The following is a 19896-nucleotide window of genomic DNA, read 5'->3' on the forward strand; positions in this document are numbered from 1 at the left end:
CCTCTCTTCTCCATTGCCTGCTGTGCAGTTGGATGGCCCCTTACAACCTTCTACCCATGAACTGGCTGCACTTGCTATGCTTCTGCATGCTGCTTTATATTTCCTGTAGATTACCACATGAGATAAATAGCAAACAAAACGGAAGTCTTATGTATGGACAGTGTAGATTATTTTATCAAGGAAACAACAGTTTCCATTGTTTCTGAGATACAGGAGAGAAATAACCAGATAAACAGCAGCATTACTTCAAAACTGAGAAATTTCATGTTTCCCTGGATCTTCTGAATGTCAATGCTTACAAGATCCCTGTCCTCTCGTGCTGGTGTTGTATGCATACCTAGCAGAATTTGTACAGTACAGGCTGGAATTGCCAAAGAGCAGTATGGAAACTCTTCACTCCCTTATGTACCTCTCCATCCCATAAGAACAGGCCAGCGACAGAGGCAACTCAGTCTCTTTTAGTCAACTTCAACTGGGTCCTCCTGAACTGCCCCTTACGACCAGCCTGCAGAGTAGAGCTCTGCCTACTGACACTGCTGCCCTCACCCACCTGGGAGCCAGGGTAGCTATGCCTGGCTCAGCAGACACTTCTTCCTCATGAAACTTGCTCAGATGGGACCTAGAGACACCTAAGCTTGTGATAGTGAAGGGAGTAACTCTGGATGGTGCACCAGATCCCAGTCCCTCCTCACCCTCCCTGGCCTCTGACTCTAAGCCACCTGATTCAGGAATGCATGTCTGTGGTCTGCTGCCTTCTGCATTTTCATAGGGGCTTAAAAACAAACAAACAAACACCTAACAAAAAGCAGGCTCGGCATCTTTGTTTTCTGGGTGATAAAATATGGATATTTGTTTACTGTAGTTACACTCCATCTATGGTGACAATTAGGAAAAGGAGCCTACAGACAAGAAAGAACCATTTTGACCATCTACTCTGTCAGGACTTTTACAATACAAAACATGAAATCCTACCCATGAATTGTGCAGTCAACCAYAGAACTTCTTTCATTATTGCTATACTTCGGTGAAAAGGGCCACCATACTTAGATATACTTTTTTCTGGAGAAAACAAGCATCAGACATGCATATAAAATTAATAAGACTGTTTCAAAGTCAACTCTTCTATAAATATGAGATTCTGCTTCTTAGTCAGCAGAGACTCCAAAGTACATCCTAAGTATTATCACTTGCTACCTAATTCTACCTTGATAAGTTCACTCTTGCGTATTTTTGAAAGCTACTGCTTAGTGGTTTAATGGTATCTATCATTCCTGTATTACACTGCACAGATATTTTAATTCCATGGAAGGAAAATAAAAAATGAGAGAGAAAGAGAGTACAGAAGCCTACTGCAATGCCCTGAAGGACCACTTTGTGTAAAACTACTGGGATCCATTTATACTTCCCATAAGCTGGCAAACAAAGACAGCAGACTTTATTCATGCATTATTTTAAATTAAACTGTGCTACAAAAAATGAAATACTGCCCTGTCTTCCAAATAAGTATAAGAAGTATAAAAAAAAATACACGATTAAAGATGGTGATGCTTTTCTTAGACAGCCACAAGATGGCAGTATTTCAGAACATTCTTGAGATTTCTTGAAAAGTTGTATTTATCATAAGTCCTTATTACAATCATAATCATAAAAGACCATYCATAAAGTTGCATTCTAACAGCACAGGCTTTGAATACTGAGATGATGGCTAACAGCATACTATTATGGTAGGTGATCAATATCTTATGGATAAAATGCAAGATGGATTCACCATGAGTAAGTAGACCTGTGCCAGACCAATCTGGTATCGTTCTATGGTTAACCACCTTTTTTTAAAGGAAGGAAATGCAGGATAGGTCATCAGCATACTGTTTGATAATGCACTGACATGGTTCCACATGGAAAATTACTATAACTGAGAAGGTAGGGATTAGGAATTAGGGGAGACCTMAGTCTTGGCTAAAACAGAACAACGGGTAGCATCGAGGGCAGAAATACTGGGCTGGAGAGTGGGCATAAAAAGACCATAAAATTGCTTGAAGGTACAAAGTACACAGGAGAGCATCCAAGATGTGGAATAAGAATGAGAGAAATTCCACAGCACAATGTGAATTTTAGATGTCATCTACAAAAACAGCTGTGATAAAGAGGGGTAGAAACCTCTGAAGGTGAAAAAGTCCCACAAACCAGCTGAGCACTGAATGGCTATGGCATATTTATGTGATGTTACCCTAAGAAGGCAAATGTGATTCTAGGATGTAGAGAGAAAGATCACTAGCAGGATAATACTTATGCTTTTGAGACCAGCTCCACAAATCACATTCAAAGAGGAACAGGAGCAGAGAAAGACTAAGAGGGCAAACATGGAAACAAGAAGGCTAAAAAACATAGCTTGCATGTCTGATTGCCCTCATACGTAGTAAATCAGAACTCTCTAGAAATATATCAGTATGGATTAAACCCCAGAAAGGCCAGCCAACAGTGTTAACACAAGGTATAAACTCACAATGAATAAATGACTGCAGCATCAGCCTACTACTAATCTTTTTACTTTCACCCTATACCCTTAGCATTCTCCCTCTCTGAAACCTAACTGGCAAGGTTCGATGTACCCATACAAGGATCACAGAGAACCTAACAGGAAAGGGACGATTCTCATTTCAATTAATGGAAATCCTCCTGCTGGAAGCAAAGGGGAGGGAGGAGAAGCTAAATTCACATAACAAAATGGAGACTTTATCCTTAAAGCATCTTTATTTGCTTCACTATAGGGCAGGCAAGAGCTGTGCATATTCTCGAGAGCAGATAACTTTCAGTGAAATCCTGCTCATGCTTGGCTGGAAAGAAAAGCATCTCTCCATTGCATGGCTAGAGACAGCAAAAATATCTATTTCTCGAGTCCAAGTTCCCCTCCTATAGTGATATTTTTTTCCAAAGCGACACCTTGAAGCTAGGTGTGGAATGCTGCATTTCACATTGTTTTTTGCTCTATGAAGGCAGAAGCAGATGGAGGATAAGAAGATAAGGCGGGGGGTCGGGGGCTGGGAAGCATTGGCAAAATTCTTTRCATTTCTGCAGGGAACATGGGGAAGGAAAGGAGAGGAAATAGAGGAGGATCTGGCAGCATTTTGGTAGGCTGAGAGAAAGGTTCTTTCCTGGCTCAGCTACTAGCACCAGCTTTGCATTTCAGAGGAAGAAAGGCCCACTGTGACCACGGAGTGTTTCCCCTCTCCCTCGCAGAAGGGAACTCTGCTTAAACAGGTGAAGTTTTCAGAGAATAAGAAAATCAAAACACTCCACTGCGAAAAGTTTCCCACAGATCTGATTCTTGTCAACTTCTGCCTTGCCTGTAATCTGGCCAAAGCTCAGAGTCTGTTTGCGAAGTGCACTAGAGGAGATCTCTAGATGGTGCGTGTCAGAGGTCTGACAGCTTCCCTCGGTGCAAACACCAGTGCCGGAATAATCAGGAATTATGAAATCATATTGCTTGAAACAAATTCTGGACATAGTCCAGCTCAGTGCTCTTCTTTTGAGAATAAAGTGACATAAGTTATGAGTTAAAACATGAAGTCTMAACAAAAACTGTTTCTATAAGTCTTGGTCACTCTTCTGTGCAAATGATGTACAGGTCTGTAAAGACATGGTACCAATCATGGAATCAATCATTCAGAGAAATTTAGTGGGTATGTGAAGGATATGAATGTGGTATATCTCTAAAAGTTTACTAGTAAAGCCACAACATTTCAAAAAGGGGTCTTGAAATTGACTTTATTTATTAAATGCTAGTTTAATAAACTTGTTTCTATCTATCAAGCTTCAGTGGGTGCTTCAAGAGCAGGTTCTTGAGCGTACATCAGTGAAGATGAAACATTTTGGGCACAGAACAGCTGCAAGTATGCGGTTCTAAATCTCCCTCTGTGGAAAGGTAAATATTTTGCCTATTCTTTTGCAGAGTCTGGCCGAGCAGGTTTCAGTTAAATGATCCCCTTATATTAGCTCTGACACGATGTATGTGTGTTGAGTAGAAACATTAAAAACAAAAAAACCCCACCACACTTAAAACACAACTTAAAAAAGAATTAATTCCTTTACAAAAAGGATTTTCTGTTTCAAATGAATAGACACTTAAAAATGATCAGAAAGAATACCACTGATGTGCCAATGTCATGATCAGAGAGAACACGGAAGCGCTACTGCAATTTCTAGTCAGGCATTCAATAGTGATACACATGAGCTCAAGTGTGCTATGGATTGAACCATTGCACAGAACAAAGCATGGCATTATGAATAGAATGTGGACAATAATTCTGTCACTGTACCTGCTTCTGCCTCTCTCTTGAAGATGCTAAGAAGACAGCATTACTAGCAGCAATTTCATTGACGCTACTCACTTTCAGGATAAATGGAAGAGCAGACAACATTTACCTAGCTAACCCATGCTATGCTAAGTTTCCTCTCCAGTTAATGGATCTCTCTGTTTCTATGTCTTGATCTGTTCCACTAACACTGAACACCTGGGGCTGGCACTTGTGTATTCCTCAGCGAGCAAAAGTCACTGAGTTCAACCCCCAGCAACGCAGACACCTCCTCCTCTTCTGCCCTCACTAACCCTCCAGTCTTCAGCTAGTGTGAATTTTTCCTGGAAGAACATTGTAGATGTTACAGCTCAAGATGCCGTTGGGACTGCAGCACCCTCTGCTTTTGCTCTGTCCAATGAGATATGTCACCCCACATCCACACATTTCTGTACGAGATTCCACAGATGTCCAACAATTCCACATAAATATACATGGTGAATCTGCTGTGCTCTGGCACCTTGCTGAGAAATGAGGCCAGCATGGGGGAAGGGGGGAAAGGACACAGTCATCTCCAGCCCTTCTCTTCTCACTGCTGGAGCATAAAGGTTGTACCGTCGAGGGAGCAGGACGGGAGGAGACAGAGGAACACTAAGAACACACCACTGTGGTAGCAGTGGAGCTTAATAACATTGCTACAGCACACATTCAGAACTGCAGTAGCCACCTAACATCAGTACATATCCTTTCCTATAACAGATTTTTACCAACAGTGGAACAAGCAAGAACTCTTCAGTAAAGTAAAACTTTGATTACTAGTGATAGAAACCCATCTCAGCAGCAGGTGTAAGCATACTAAAGGTTTTAAAAAACCAGGAACCTAGATTCTAAAATTATTGCTTTAGACCTTAAGTAAGACATATTAGGGGGTAAACACTTAGCATTTCCTTTTTCAAAAACCACAGATTACTTTCACATGGATATACTAAAGCTAACTACAGCAATCTGACAATCTTTGTCCTTTGCTATTTGCCCACGTTTTGTCTTCAGCAGAGCAGGGAATTGACTTTAACCCATCAGCAGAAAACTTGATTGCTTTTCAAAGAGAAAAGCCACTAATATGTTAAGGAACCCATGAGTGTATTCACCCTCTTAAAATACCAAGTTTCATGAAGACTTTATTCATGCTTACCTTGTCAGACTGGGAAATTCCTAATCAGATGTGTCTGCTGAAAGGGAAGCTAAACCCAAAATGAAAATCAGCACGTATCAAAGAGGTAAGAGGGATCAGAAACCTTGAAAGAATTTAAATTACATGATAGAAATTCTCCACTCTAGAACAGTAAACCTAAACCAAAAGAAGACCTTAAAATGCATTCTTTCTGTAAGTAAAGGGGATGTTGCTTAATACTTTTTTTTCTTTTTCTTTTTTTTTTCCGCTCCACAGCAGGTTGACCAAAAGGAACAGGCAAAATGTCTGGAAAAGCGTATGTGCTAGATCAAGGGAGAGGTACTACCAAGCAGTGTATACTGTCACACATTAGGATGAAAGCAAAGTGCCTTTCTCAATATCCCCTTCATGGACAAAATCTGTTATTAAGCAGTGATACAGCAATTAATGAACCATTTGGGAAACTGCACATTGGGCTAGACCCATTGATATAATTTGAAACAGCTTTATGGCAGAACTGCCTTGAGGTTGAGGAGTGGCATGGGAAAAGATGTGCTAAGCTTGTGTTAAAGCATCAGTTTGCTTTTTAATATGGTTTTAGGAGTGAACACAGTTCTATGGACAATAAGAAAAATACATGTAAGAGAACTTTCCTAATAACATTTTAAAACTCCCCATGGTTTCCTACTGCCGAGGGAAGAACCACAACAGACCTCACTCCTGAGGCTGTATTACTTTATGCCTTTTAGTAGGATGCCACAATATAAAACACTTCATTGATTTGAAAATATCTACTTGTGTTTCCATTGTGCTAGCCACTTGTAGCATATGCATGTATGTGAGGCTTGCTCTAGGCACAGAGAAAATGTAGGCTGTGGCCTGGGGGAACAGACTCCTGAGGCCAGGAAAGCAGCCTCAGCTCTCGCTGCCTTCCTTGTCTGTACCAGAGCTAGGCTGCTAATACAGAAGAAGTCGGAGGGCAGCTAGTGCTGGTGATGGGTGGCACCTCTCCCAGGGGAAACAGCTGCTGTCCCTATCCCTGTCCCCATCCCTCTCCCTCCACCAGGACCAGATAGTTCACCTCTGCAGGGATCTTCATTTCAGCTTGGCACCTTAATCCTGTCCTTCCCCTCCCCAGGACAGAAGCAGAAGAAAAATTAAATCTTGCCCATATTTTGAAAAGGCACAAGCTGGCTCTGTGTGCATCTTTGCATGAGAGTCCACACAGCATTGCTGTCATGAATATTGATCTAAATTTAGAAATTAACCATAAGAAAGTATATTTCAAGCATCTGTCTTACTATTTAACTTCAGGATCTAACATACTATCTGGTGTTCTAACATATGATTATTTCCTTTAGCAACTGTTATTCAAGATGTTATCTATTGAAAACTATATGGTAGTATATTTTTAATCATCTAATGACAGGTTTGTGTGTTCTTTTTTATCCCTCCTCCTCCACTCTCTCTAAAGGAAAATAAAGGAGCAAGTAGGAAAAACAAACTGAAAAATTCACAAAAAGCCAAAACAGTTCCAGCATATTTAATTGACAGTTGTTTGGAGCAGAACATATTTGAAATTTCCCAATATTTCTTTCCAAACTTCTAATAGCYAAAGTATCAACAGGTTTTAGAATGATATAACTAGTATTTTTAATTTATCTATTTATGTTTGTCTATTCAACTTAAGGCAGCTAAGAATTCATTACAACAAATAAGAGCTTAATGTAGTAGCATAAAGATATGTCTATATATCTATGAGGAAAAACAAAGTATGAGGGAAAACAAACTGCAACAAACACCAATCATCTAAGACATATCCCTGTTATACTGAGTATCAATGATTACATAGACTTATCACAGAAAGCAGACTTAATATGCCAAATTTTCAGGCTTTAAAAAAAAAAAACATTTCGTTGGCACAGCTCAGATCTTGTGTCAAAAAATGAAATGGCTGGTAACTGATTTAATTTACTTATTTACTAACATCAGGAAGCTTACAGGGGATGAATTAAAGTCAAGCCCAAATGTTCTAGTAGTGATTTGACCTGCTGTTATAAGTGTCTTTTTTTTTTTTTTTTTAAGGCTTTCTTTTATACTTTTCATATAATACCATACATTACATTTTGCAAATTAAAGGAATGTGCATAGAGAAACACAATTACAATGCAATTAAAATATACATACTTTGCATGATTTACAACTGTAGATTATTTCTCGTGCGTTATTGAGTCCCTTTGCACTTTGAAATTTCAACTCCAGTTGCAAGGAATTTCTCTCTCTTACTATACAGCTGTTTAGCCTAAGTTTTAATCTCCTTCTATAACTACACCCAGGAGAAAGAAAAAAAACTTGAGCAAAAAAAAAACATCTTGAGCAAGGTGTTCAGGATAGGAGGGCTGAATTGCTCTTGGATGTTTCTGTTATTGCCAAGAAGCCTAGAAATTACAAGGTTAGTTTATATGCCTCACTTTCAGATGGCCAAAGTTAGGTGAGAAGAAACCCATTCATAAGGCAAATAATGCTGCTTCTGGCCTGACGTGCTTTCAGTTGAGATGTTTATCTGCCTAAAACCAGGTGCAGTGGAGCTGTGAAATTAGAATACATTTATCTGGTTGCCATACCCTGCACTGCAAAGGGTATCAAGCGGTTCCTATGGATAGAAATGTGCCCCTTTGCAAAAGGGATAGAATTTGTCCCTTTATCTGAGAAAGGAAATGGGCCAGGCGTACCACATAACAGGAGAAATAGCCTGCCTCAGCTCCGTGTAAGGATCTGAGCAGTCAAAAGTAGCAAATGATGCAGAGACCAGGACAAGTTCCCATCTCTGCTGCTGCTACTACTACTATTTGGCTAAGGGACATTGCTGGCCACTGCCTGAGTGGGCCTGAAGCCCAGTAGTTTACACTGAGTGCCTGAAATGGTAACACTCATTATTTTCTCTTCTCCCTGATCCTAGAGAAGGATGAATGGATTTCTGAAGGTGGATTTTACTGTGCAAGGCTGTAGTTTAATGGTACAGTAAATTCAGTTTAGGTGTCCTTGTACCATGGCACAGAGTGCTAATGTAGTACAGACTCACCCTGCCAGCTAAAATTAGTTCATCCACCTACATTTTTCAAAGATTGTACTGGCTGGTTTTTACAGAGCATCAGATATCATCTCTTGCCCTGCAATTTGTGTAAAACCAGGATCACGTCCCTGTTGCACACTCTGGATAATTTGACAAGAACATGTTCTTGTGCCCACACATGATCCAGATGAAATTTTTGCTGCAGGGTGATTTGCCGATGCACAGAGCCAGGATGAATGATTATGGAAACAGGACCTGTGTTTTAGTGATAAATTTCATATTTTGTTTTGCACAGCTATGAAAAAAAGATGCAAGACTGAGAATAAAGAAGTATGGGAAACATGAGGAGAACCTGATTAGCCATTGATAAGCAAGCTGTCAGGCATCCTAGAAATTACTTCTGCCTGAAGCTCTGAAAATAACTAATTTTTCAGTTAGGTTGCTGAATCAGGAAAAAAAAACAAAAAATCACGAATGGCCTGTTATCCATTACCATAATGAAAATCCAACATATTTTTTTTAATCAAACCAAATGTTCTATTCTTTTTCCTTTTTTCACAAATGAAAGGTGAAAGGTGGATGCCACCACCAAATACATTTCTCCAGTCCCAATGGTTTGACAGGTTAAATGCAAATTCACAAACAGTTTTTAAGATGATCAGAATGCCATTTTTGTCAATTTATTATTCTCCAAGTGTCTTCCCACCACCATGCTCTAATTCTGCATAACTACAAATGTGAGATTTAGAGGGAAGGAAAGATCTAAACAACTTGCTAGAATGATGGTTCTCTTTTGAAAACATATTTACTTGTACTTATGCAATAAAAAAAAAAAAACACTGAAGATATCAAAGCTGCTTTCTGGGTTTTGGAGGTTTGCACAAAGTCAAATATTTTTCCAGCCTTTCTCATATGAAAACAACAGGCACTTTTTGCATCAGTCCATGCTGCAGGCAAGTGCATTTCACTGATGGAAATTATTTGCTTTATCCCCAAATTCAATGCATGAATATGCATAAAATACCCAGGAAAAAATCCCAGTGAGCAATATTTGTCACAAAGTCAGCAGGTGTCATGAAGGCAAACGGGATATAGCACAAACAAGTCAGCAGGGTTAGGGGGAAGAAATAGCTTCCATCCCTGCAGAGACTAAATACACTACAATTCTTCAGTTTGGAAAGAAAGATGGGCAGGGATATGAGTGAAGTCTAGAGTGTCATGACTGGCATGGAAAAGGTTACTGTGGATGATTACTCATAATTTAATCACAAAACAAGAGCTGGAGTCATCAGACAATAAACCCATAACAAATAAAAAGGAAGTTCTTTTTCACAAAGTGCATAATTAGAATGACATTCACCATCACAGAATCATGTGGAGGACAAACCTATATATATATTTGCAGAGAAAGAGACTAGAAAAATGGAACATTTTAAACACTATGGTCCAGTTGCACTTCTAACTTAAGAAGACCTTAGAATTATAACTCTACCATTTGCTCTCAGGAGCAGCCAGAATAGGAATTATTATATCATGAGTCACAACTGCCTGGTTTCCCCTCTGAATCAGGTGGGAAGTTGTCTAGATCAGTAGCAGATCACTTCTCTTTCTATGCTGAGAAAGATGTCACCCATTCCCTGTCCCACCTCGTTCCCTTTCCTACTCACTTGGAAAGGGCTGAAGCACTACCTGGAGACTACTGTCATGATTGGTAGGGACCTTTAATGCAAGAAGTCCTCCTAGCGAGCAGGGTGACAACGCCATGCYTGCCATATGGGCAAAGGACAATCTTAATTTAATAAAGTGAGCATAGAGAGAAGATATGATGAGAATAAAGGGGAAGAGCTCATGAGCTTTGACTGAAAGCACAATGAAACATGGTCCCAATTACAGGAGAAAAGGGACCCACCTCACAATATTTATTTTTAACTTCTTGCTCTGCAAAGGTTGGTGTTGCTGCTGAGATTTATAGACAATGACAGCAACAAGATTTTCCCAAGAGAATGATCACAATTATTCTCTCATGTTTTAAGACTCATTTGGTCTGTGGCCTTGGCTACTGTTGTTGCTCTTGAATCATAGTCTAACATTTAGCAAGATAACAAATGCATTATGCCACAGTGGAGGTTACTTACTTGTCTTGACCACAGAGAACAAGAAAAATGGTGAACATTAAAGTGAATTAAAAACAAAAAAAACCCAACACACACACACAGCCAGTCTGCTCTCCTTCTTCTCGCCAATACTCCTCCTTCCAAAGCCTACTTGCAAACTCTTGCATGAGGACTCTGAAAAGGCTACAAAATGAGGTCTTTGCTCTTGCTCCTAAAAATAGACTTATCAAAATTACCATGTGTGACTATTACTACAAATGTATCCTACAAAAAGAGAATCACTGTAAGTAGGACACAGAGGAAGCAATCTCACTTACAGATACAGCTGTGGTATCTGTCACACAGAGTCAACACTTGAACTCCAGAAGGCTGTGTATATGTTCAAAAGTCAACAGCATCTTTTTTCCTGTTCCATAAGAGATTTGCACAGAAATATCAGCAAAAGGCTTTAGCATTTTCGTTTACACTTCTTAATGTAAAAGGGTTGCAGTATTTAGGTCAGAGCATTTGAATAAGACAAAAAGATTCTGATGAAAAATTTCAGTCCTTTTAACGTGCAACATTTGTACTTCAGAAAATGAAAATACAGGAATGTCTGTAGCTATTGGACCAGGTCAGCACAGTCTCTTCATCCTCTGAAATACTCCAAGTGTTACCAGCTGCAAACTTGGGCTACATTATGCCACAATATATGCAGAAGAATTTTGTAGCTTGTAATAAGGTCTTAATTCTTATTCGGGTTTTAGAAGTATTCTAATGTAGTTTAAAAGCAATGACTGAAGGTTTTTTGACAGTACTAGTGACGTGTCACTACTGCATTGAGTTTTGCACTGTAATGCATAAAGTTAATCTCACATTTCACAATTGTAGGGGAAAAGCATATTCTCTTCATTGACCTGTGTACTGCCTTGGAAAAATATTTACAGCATTCTTTAGGCATACTATAAACAATAATGGTTTATGTGTAATATTTTTGCTTTCTTGTGGTTCTGTAAACATGAATATAAAATAAGACAAATTGCTAATGATATAATTAGAGAAATACAAAAATCAAGCATAATTTCATGTTGGAACCCATAGGCAGGTTTTCAAAGGCATAAACTGCAAATAGTTGCCTAAATCCCATGGAAATTCACTCATCTCACATTTTTGCCTTTGAAAAGTCCACAGTTTTGGGTTACAAAAGCTCAGAATCAAACCTAAAGGTTTTGATCCTAGTACTATGCTACCCTGCCATCCAATGCAATTGTTCAAAGAGGAGTTTTCTCTATTTATTATAGGGTAGGTTCATGTTAAAAATGCGTTCACTCAATCCATATCAGAACAATACTTAAGTATATGCATGATTTCAAACACAGAAATATACCTGTTACAGAAATTGGAAGTGAAGGAGTGAAGTACATAAGCCTTGAGGACCCCAACACCTTGTACAGCAAAGTTTGAATACCACTTAACTTCTCTATTGGCAGAAATTACCATAATTCCACTGAAGTCAGAACTATATCTATTTACTCCAGCTGAGAGAATAGCCCTCTATCATCACCTAGAGAGAAAGAAAGGTCTGATCCAAAGCTCCAAAAAATCAACAGATATGAGTGGGTTTAAGATTTAGACCTATAAGCAATAGACCTATATGAACAGCAAGCTCTGCTATGTAGTGACTTTTCTCATTGTTTCTGAATTTGCTTGGAAGGTTGATTGATAAAACTGAGTGAAATAAAACATCATATTAGTAATGTTGCTTCTGAGAAAAGGAAAGATTATCATGTTTATTCAGGTATATTAGTTCAGTCCATTCTCCCCAAAACGTAGGTTTTGATCATAGGTGTCATGAAGGCAAATGGGATATAGCACAAACAAACAGGAGACATTTTTACAGTGTATCTAACACTAAGCCAATAACATATATGCAGAAAAAAAACAGGATATTAGATTGCAATGGTAACTTTCCCTCAGCCCTCAAATACTTCCACTGTGGTGTTGGGACTGACAGTAACGGTGGGCTGGGATCTGCATGTGCTGTGCGCACTGCAGATCAAGCGACAAGCATGCACATACATTGGGGAGGAAGAGCTGAACCAGGCAGGGGAGGAGGGAACATTCCCCTTTTGCAGGGGAAACACACACACTTCCGATCAAGTACTCAGAAGCAATGTCCTGACCTTCAGTTCATGTAATTGTAATGATCTCAAAGGAAACAGAGAAAAGAAAGAAAGCTTTGACACTGACCTGTTTTTCATTTTCATCCTCCAGCCTCAGCCTGTCCTCTATGCAGTTCCTGGCCTGAAGGAATGCCTTCCTCTGAGCCCTTTCTGTCAAAATCCTCACAAAGACCCCATACAAATTTACACTGACAAAAAGGATTGCATTGGCCACAAGCTGTAAGGAAAAAAGAAAAATAAATTAATATTTTAAAATACAGATTTTTATTTTACATTTCTACTCAGCAAAATAGAAAATTCACAGTCCAAAATTCCTGCCTTGTTAGCCATATTACCAAGAACTGTTCCCACAGCACAACTACACAGAAACAGTAATGATACCAGCTACCACAAGTCCAGAGAGACAATATTCAGTATTATAGAATTTCTCATCTTCTGAAGTTAATTTCTCTTATGATAACTTATCATTTTCATTCATCATCGGGTCTTCATCAGCCCATTGTAAGACCTGTCCATCTACTAGAAGGAGTAGTATCTTCAGCATTCATTTAATTATGAGACACTCAGAAGACAGAAAATATTTTGTAAGGCAGGGAAATTATTGTCCCTTTCGTATAGTTGAGAAGTAAGACACTGACAAAATCTGTGACTATATCAAAATGTAAGCCTGGGTACTCTAAGCTTTCATATTGTGCAGGTGGCACTTGGAAAATCTGCTTCTCTTCCCACATCCCTACTGATAGTGACCATACTGAATTGTTGAACAGTTTCCCCAAAATATCACTGACTCAATACTGCATTGTGCCTCTGAGAAGATCCCGAGCGCTTTCAAACGACACCCTGTGGCACAAGCCAGCTCTGCAGGAATGTTACAAGCAGGAGCAGTGAATTTGTAATTACCTGTATGAACAGTGCCCTGATGAAGAACACACACGTGACCCAATTGCCCTTTTGGTTTATAATGTTTTTAAAATATGTGAGTTTAAGTTAATTAGCTAAGCTAAATAACTTAACACTGACTTGCACCCAACCTGAGACAATCCTGACCAAGTTTCTCATCATAACTGAAATGATGCAGTTATAGCATAATGGTGTTAATGAAAATTTGTATTATCTAGATGTCTTTAGATGGTAAATTCTGCAATGCAGTGATTGTTTAGAAAGGAGGTAAGGAGGCCTGTTTACCTAATATCCTTTTGGCCTGATGCTCCATATTTACCATAGTTACTACCACAGCATCATGAGGTGAAAGGAGAGGGGAAGGAGATGGTATGAACTTCATAAGTTCCAAAATTTTAGATTTCAGGTAGAACATAAACTGGTCAAGATAGGGCATAATAAGAACAAAGACAGACATTGTAACAAAAAACATAATTTATGTAAAATTCCTGTCACAAAATCCATATAACTGACACTTATTTCTCAATTTCAGGTAAACATAACATACTACAGCTGAGCTAGTACCTCTCTACTGTCACATGCTCCGTTAATGTAAATTGAAGCATAGTCCACTGCCCAGTGCTTGCATTGCATAGCAAGCCCAGCTGTACCAACAATGAAATCAAATTAAAAAAAAAAAAAAATCGCACTAATATTGCTGTAGAGAATGAAGAAAAAAAACCACTATGGGGTGAAGACTGAATGTTAATTCAGCCAATATGGTAAGTAAAGATCCAAAACAATGACATCCAGGAACTTCCTACTGATTTTGGATAACCTTTCGAAAGAGTTTCATTCCATAAAAATAAGAAGGAAGTTTCTCATGTGTGTAACTAATGGCAGTACACATCTCCATCTCCCAGTGGTCTTAGTATAGTGGGGAGAATTGAAAGAGTCCTTCTGGGCTTCTCCAGACCTCCACGGATTCACAAGTCCTCTAATTTTTACTTTCTTGGTAAAAGAAGGTAAATGCTACTTACATAATCACTTCTCAGAGATAGTAATACAGAGGAATTACTATTTATAAAAAACTTTGAGGAAGAAAAGCAGTACACGAGCATATTATTTCATGATACAGACTGAACATAAGCAGTCCGCAATTCCTATCCTGCTTTATCTTGTTACATCACAGAGAGTTATTTGAGGTATATCAAGTTTCAGCACAAGTTAAAACCCACTAAAATGAAATTACTACAGAAATTCCGACAGAATCTTATTTTCAGAGACATGAATGCTGCCACAATCACCTTATGCCTGCATTTCATCACGCTGAAGTGTAGCAACAACAGTGTATTGCAACGCTAATTCTTAGAAGTGCAATAGAATAAAAACAGAAAGGATTTGTAGAGGCCATATGCAAAGGCAGTRAACAGTGACCACAGAATAAACCAATCAAGACATCTACAGACAATACAAATGCTCGACCCTACCCATATACAAAGCAGCTATTAATASTACAGAGTGAAAAACTAATCTTTACATACTGATATCAGAATGGCCCAAGAAATAGATTATTACTCTTAGAGAGAATAAAAAAGAGTCAACTCATTTCCTTCTCTTCAACTAGAAGCAGTAAAAGACCATATATTTTAACAATATGCCAGCTGTTCTGGGACTATCATTATGATTTCCCTCAAACAATGGTGATCACCTGGACCCTGAGTAACCAGTAGGTGGGTTCCTGCAATCAGGCAACCACTTTCAAACACAGCAGGGTAAGTCATTTTCCAACAAACTTTGAACAGTTTAAGATAAAACAGAGGCTTAGATATCAGCTCTGGCCTGCAGGGAATCAGGAAAAGTGATAAAGCAAGTAAAAGATTCATAGATTTTAAAATGTGAGAAAAGAAAGTAGGGCAGATTTTCTCCTGAGGTAAGAATTCCTCCCCTCCACAACCCATCTTCTGCTTAATTACTATTTTTTCCCCATATATATATTCTCTCTCTGTAGGTTTCTCAAAAGCATACCATTTTCTGGTCTATTTCACTTTAATATGTAAATAGTATATCTCGCGCTCTCTCTCTATATGCACATACATATATAACCCACACATATTATCTGACATAACTCCAGGAAAGACTGAGACATGCATTTAAAACTAAGGATCTTTTTAGAGGTATTGAGGCATCCAAAACTGCAGAAAGATCAAGGAGTTTCATTTGAAATCCTTCCTACATTATTCACTACACTACTACCTAATATCAAAAAGAATGCTCTTCTTTAGGTTTCACCATTATCTTCTACCTATGGAACTATTGAAGAAGAAATAATTTCTATTTACTTAATGCAACACAAAATGGCTCAAAGACATTTCTTATCTGCAACTCCTTTCAAACCTTGCTACCTGTAATGAGAATACCCATCAGCTGGAATAACAAAAGGGCATCAGGGTCATGAAAGCTATTTTTGGTATTTGATTGTTGTTACTGAATCTTGTTCTGTGCATGAAGTCTGCTGCACTTAGGTACGAACATCCTGACCTTTAAGTTTCCCTAATTCTTAGTAGGATACAATCTCCATCTCTGGATGGACTCTGTGGAGCAGTACATTGTGGCGCAGACTCTGGAGGACGTTAAGAAAGGCAGGCTTTGAACACAGACAGCTGGTCTGCTATCTAGTCACTGAAGAGGTACTGACAGCTCCAGCAGGTATTTCAGCTATATTTCTGTCTTCTTATTTTCCCAGCATTGACTTTCATAGGTTTCAAGTTAGGTTTGTGACATTTCCACATCTTTGTCTGCTACAACTCAATGGAAAAGGGATCAGAAAAGCATTCAGATGCCCTACCGCTTTTACTAAGACTCCCCAAGAAGTTGACACACCTTACAATTCAACCATTGTACTCAAGGAACCTGCCTTCCTGGTTTGTCCAATTCCTCTGAAAATTTAAATTCTCAAGCTTGACAGTGATGCTTTGGTCTGTGGTGCTCCTAACCTTATACATGCCCGGGGAAGCAAAGTGAATATCACTGCTCCTGAGCCTGCCCTATGTTTCTCTAGTGCTAATGGGGCAATTGGCCCCACTTCTCAGCCTGGTTTAGGAGTGTGCTGAGGAATGGAGGCTACACAGTGCAGCAATGCCCAAAGAGCAGGCAAACAATTCTGTAGGTAAGAAGCATGTAACACACACACATACACAGCAGTCTAAGAGCACTAGAGAGATCTAACTCTTTTCTGAATCATTCTCCTACTTCCACTCTTGAGTGTCCCCTGGGTCTGGGTCTTGCTGAGAGACTCTTCGAAAACTGGGAACTTTTCTCTCTCCCTACTATTCTAGATATGGTTTATTCTCCACATTTTTTTCTTCACAGCAAGATTCTTCATGCGTGCATGCATGCACTCATGCACTTGCTCTCACTCGAACAAGTAGTGATTACTCCTTCTACACATAACATCTTATCTGCCTTTTCAGAGGACTCTCTGCTTCACCAGCAGCCCAGTTCTGCTATCTGATAAATGGTTGCTCAGTAGCCAGTTCACACTTGAGGCTGGTTTCCACCGTGGAGCAGCCTCCTCTTTGTTTCACAGAAGCCTCGTAGAAAAATGTCACTATTTCATGAAGGCCTAAATAGCTTATGGATTCCTGAAAGACTTCGTTACAGAGTGGCATTCATATGGATGGATATTAAAATACCGAGCTAAAGTAGACTAAATGAGAACTATAAATTCCCAGAGAATAAAACTTAAGGAATTGCTCCCCCAAAGCCTCACTCCACTTTCTAAAAGTTGGATTTATGGTGTGAATGGAACTGAGGATTTGTTTCAATAATTAACCCTCTCGGGATTAGAATTCAGTGGATGATATCAAATATTTGATTTATTTTCAGTGGCATGAACTGTCATGCCATCCCACGAGAAAAGGAGAACAGGTAGGAAACACAGCCAGTAGTTCCAGATGAAGGCTGAAATTTGCAGAAAAAGCAAGATCAAGACAGTTCTTGTACCTTAATCTTCAGCTGGCTGATAAAGCAGGAGGTGCAGAGGGTCTGAATTCTATTTCCAGTTTTGTCTAATAATTGAATTTTACTACAAGTAATTCCTGTGCTACTGTTGTTGTTCCCATTATGCAGACAAAGTAACATTTACTCATTCTGTCAAAATACTTTGAGATATGGCAATGAAATGCATTATCGTGAAATATGAGTTTCTATTGTGAGGCATGACTCTAAGGAAAGAGTCGTGAACTTCTTACCAAAATGAGTCAGTGCTTCCACCATTAAAACTGCTGAAGAGCAAGGCAAGACTGCACTGTGTATGAAAATGAATGCTATCATGAACAAGGCCTATTGTAAGTTTAAACAAAAATCATTTCTCTTTTTCCTGTTATGGGAAATGCTACCATTAGAGCAGTGCTTTGTTTATAGCTCAAGACTGCATAAAAGAGAACTTCAAGATGAAATCAATTCTAATATTTTCAGATGTGCAATTGCCTCTTGATCCTGACAGGGCTTTGTTAACTCTAGTAATTCACTTAATCAACACACTTTGCAACCTTTTGAGAACACTTAATTACTACATCTGCTCCCTCCTTGTACTGAAGTGGCATAACACAGGAGCAGAGAGCTGTTCCTTTAGTTCCTGACTGCTTCCCAAAAAGCACTCCCCAGTACCAAAAAAAGTCAGCCAAACAAATTATCTCCAGATTATACAAACTCTTTCCTATTTTCAATAGACAATCCTCTCTTATTTCTAATAATTTTTCTCCTAATTGGCTTATGCCACTTATTAAAGAAATGTTCTGCTGTGCTATTCTCCCTGGTTTCTCTCTTCCTGCACTTCCCTCCTTAGCATATGCTAAGAGGGAATCAGTGACTAGTTATTTCAGTGATCCCACAGGTGAGCCTGGGCAAGCCTCAGCCTCCTTGACCATCAGTTTTCTCATTTCTGTGGTCATAATCCTGTTTTATCATGCATAGATGAGCATGCAGGGAAAAAAAGGGGGGGGGGACTGCAAATTTCTTGCAAAGGAATTAAAAAAGGAAGGCAAACTTCTTGCAAACTGGCTTACATGGCATTTCTCACAAACTATTCTCCAGCAATGAGAAAGAAACTGCTCTACATCATGACTATCCAACTTACACAGGTGGGGTGAGTGCTTAAGGACAAACGGAGCCAGTGTTGAATGACAGCTAATGTCATCGCTGAGGAAAAGCCAGTATCATCAGGGTCACCCCTGCAGACAAGTGAAGAGAGGCCTTTAAGAAATCCAGGATGCTCTGTTAATTAGTCACAGCCAGATTTTTTTAAGTGTACACACAAAATGTATAATAGCAGAAATGCACCATGTATTTCTCCCTCTGTTTACCTGTTTGACTAAGGCACAAGATGCAACTTATGACCACATTTGAAAATACATGCTGTAAAACATTCTAAAAAAAAATACTACAGAAATAGTGTCATCAAAAGCCATCAAGCTCCATAGTGTTAAAAAATAACAGGGTGTTCTGTTTTATTTTTTGATTTCTTGTACCTTTCTCAGAAGTGCTTTCAACTGTAAAACATGCACTGGAAGAATAGTTGGCACACATTTCTCGCTGAAGTTACACTGCTGGCTGATTATCTGGTGTCAGAAGCAATTACCTCTAAGATGAGGTAGCAGAGAATTATGATGGAATATCAGAACTGGGATCGATTGAATCATAAATTTGGGTTCATAACCTTGGGTAGTTCTGCAGCTCAAAAGCTTTTCAAAAAAGATATTTTTGACTACCTAAGCTACCAAATATTTGTTTTTTCTTGCTGAAACCCCTGACTGCTATTTGCCTGCTCGTGCAGACTTTCACTCAAATGTGTGAAATATGGATTTATGAAATTAATTTTAAACTCCTACTTTTGAGGTTCTGAGCTGTTGTGCCTTTCTTACTGAATTTCTGAAAGGAATTCATAATTCCATCACATTCCATTTTACATACCACATTAACAACAACAACAAAAATTAATTGGTGTACAAAGACTTCTGGAAATTATTATTTTTTTTTTTAAGGAAGAGAGAAAGATGCACTTATTCACAATAACACCTTTTGTTCCTGCCTGCATATTTTTATTTTATTTTAAAGAGAAAGTGGCAGCTGATTATTAATTTTTAGCTATCACATTGGGGAATAGGAAAAATATACGACAAAGGATCTATGCTTAATATACAAC

At 38.8% G+C, this 19896-nt stretch overlaps 1 protein-coding gene across 1 annotated transcript in view; it reads right to left on the reverse strand.

The window, feature by feature from the left end:
- Window positions 1-19896, reverse strand: part of ADCY1 (adenylate cyclase 1) — a 152892-nt gene that overhangs the window by 91806 nt on the left and 41190 nt on the right. Inside the window, exon 2 of the mRNA XM_026063946.1 lies at window positions 12880-13029. Coding sequence (XP_025919731.1) covers window positions 12880-13029 — 150 coding nt within the window. The remainder of the gene's footprint in view (window positions 1-12879; window positions 13030-19896) is intronic.

The sequence above is a fragment of the Apteryx rowi genome, unplaced genomic scaffold, assembly GCF_003343035.1.
Source record: "Apteryx rowi isolate R43461 unplaced genomic scaffold, aptRow1 scaffold_204, whole genome shotgun sequence".
Classification (NCBI taxonomy): Eukaryota; Metazoa; Chordata; class Aves; order Apterygiformes; family Apterygidae; genus Apteryx; species Apteryx rowi.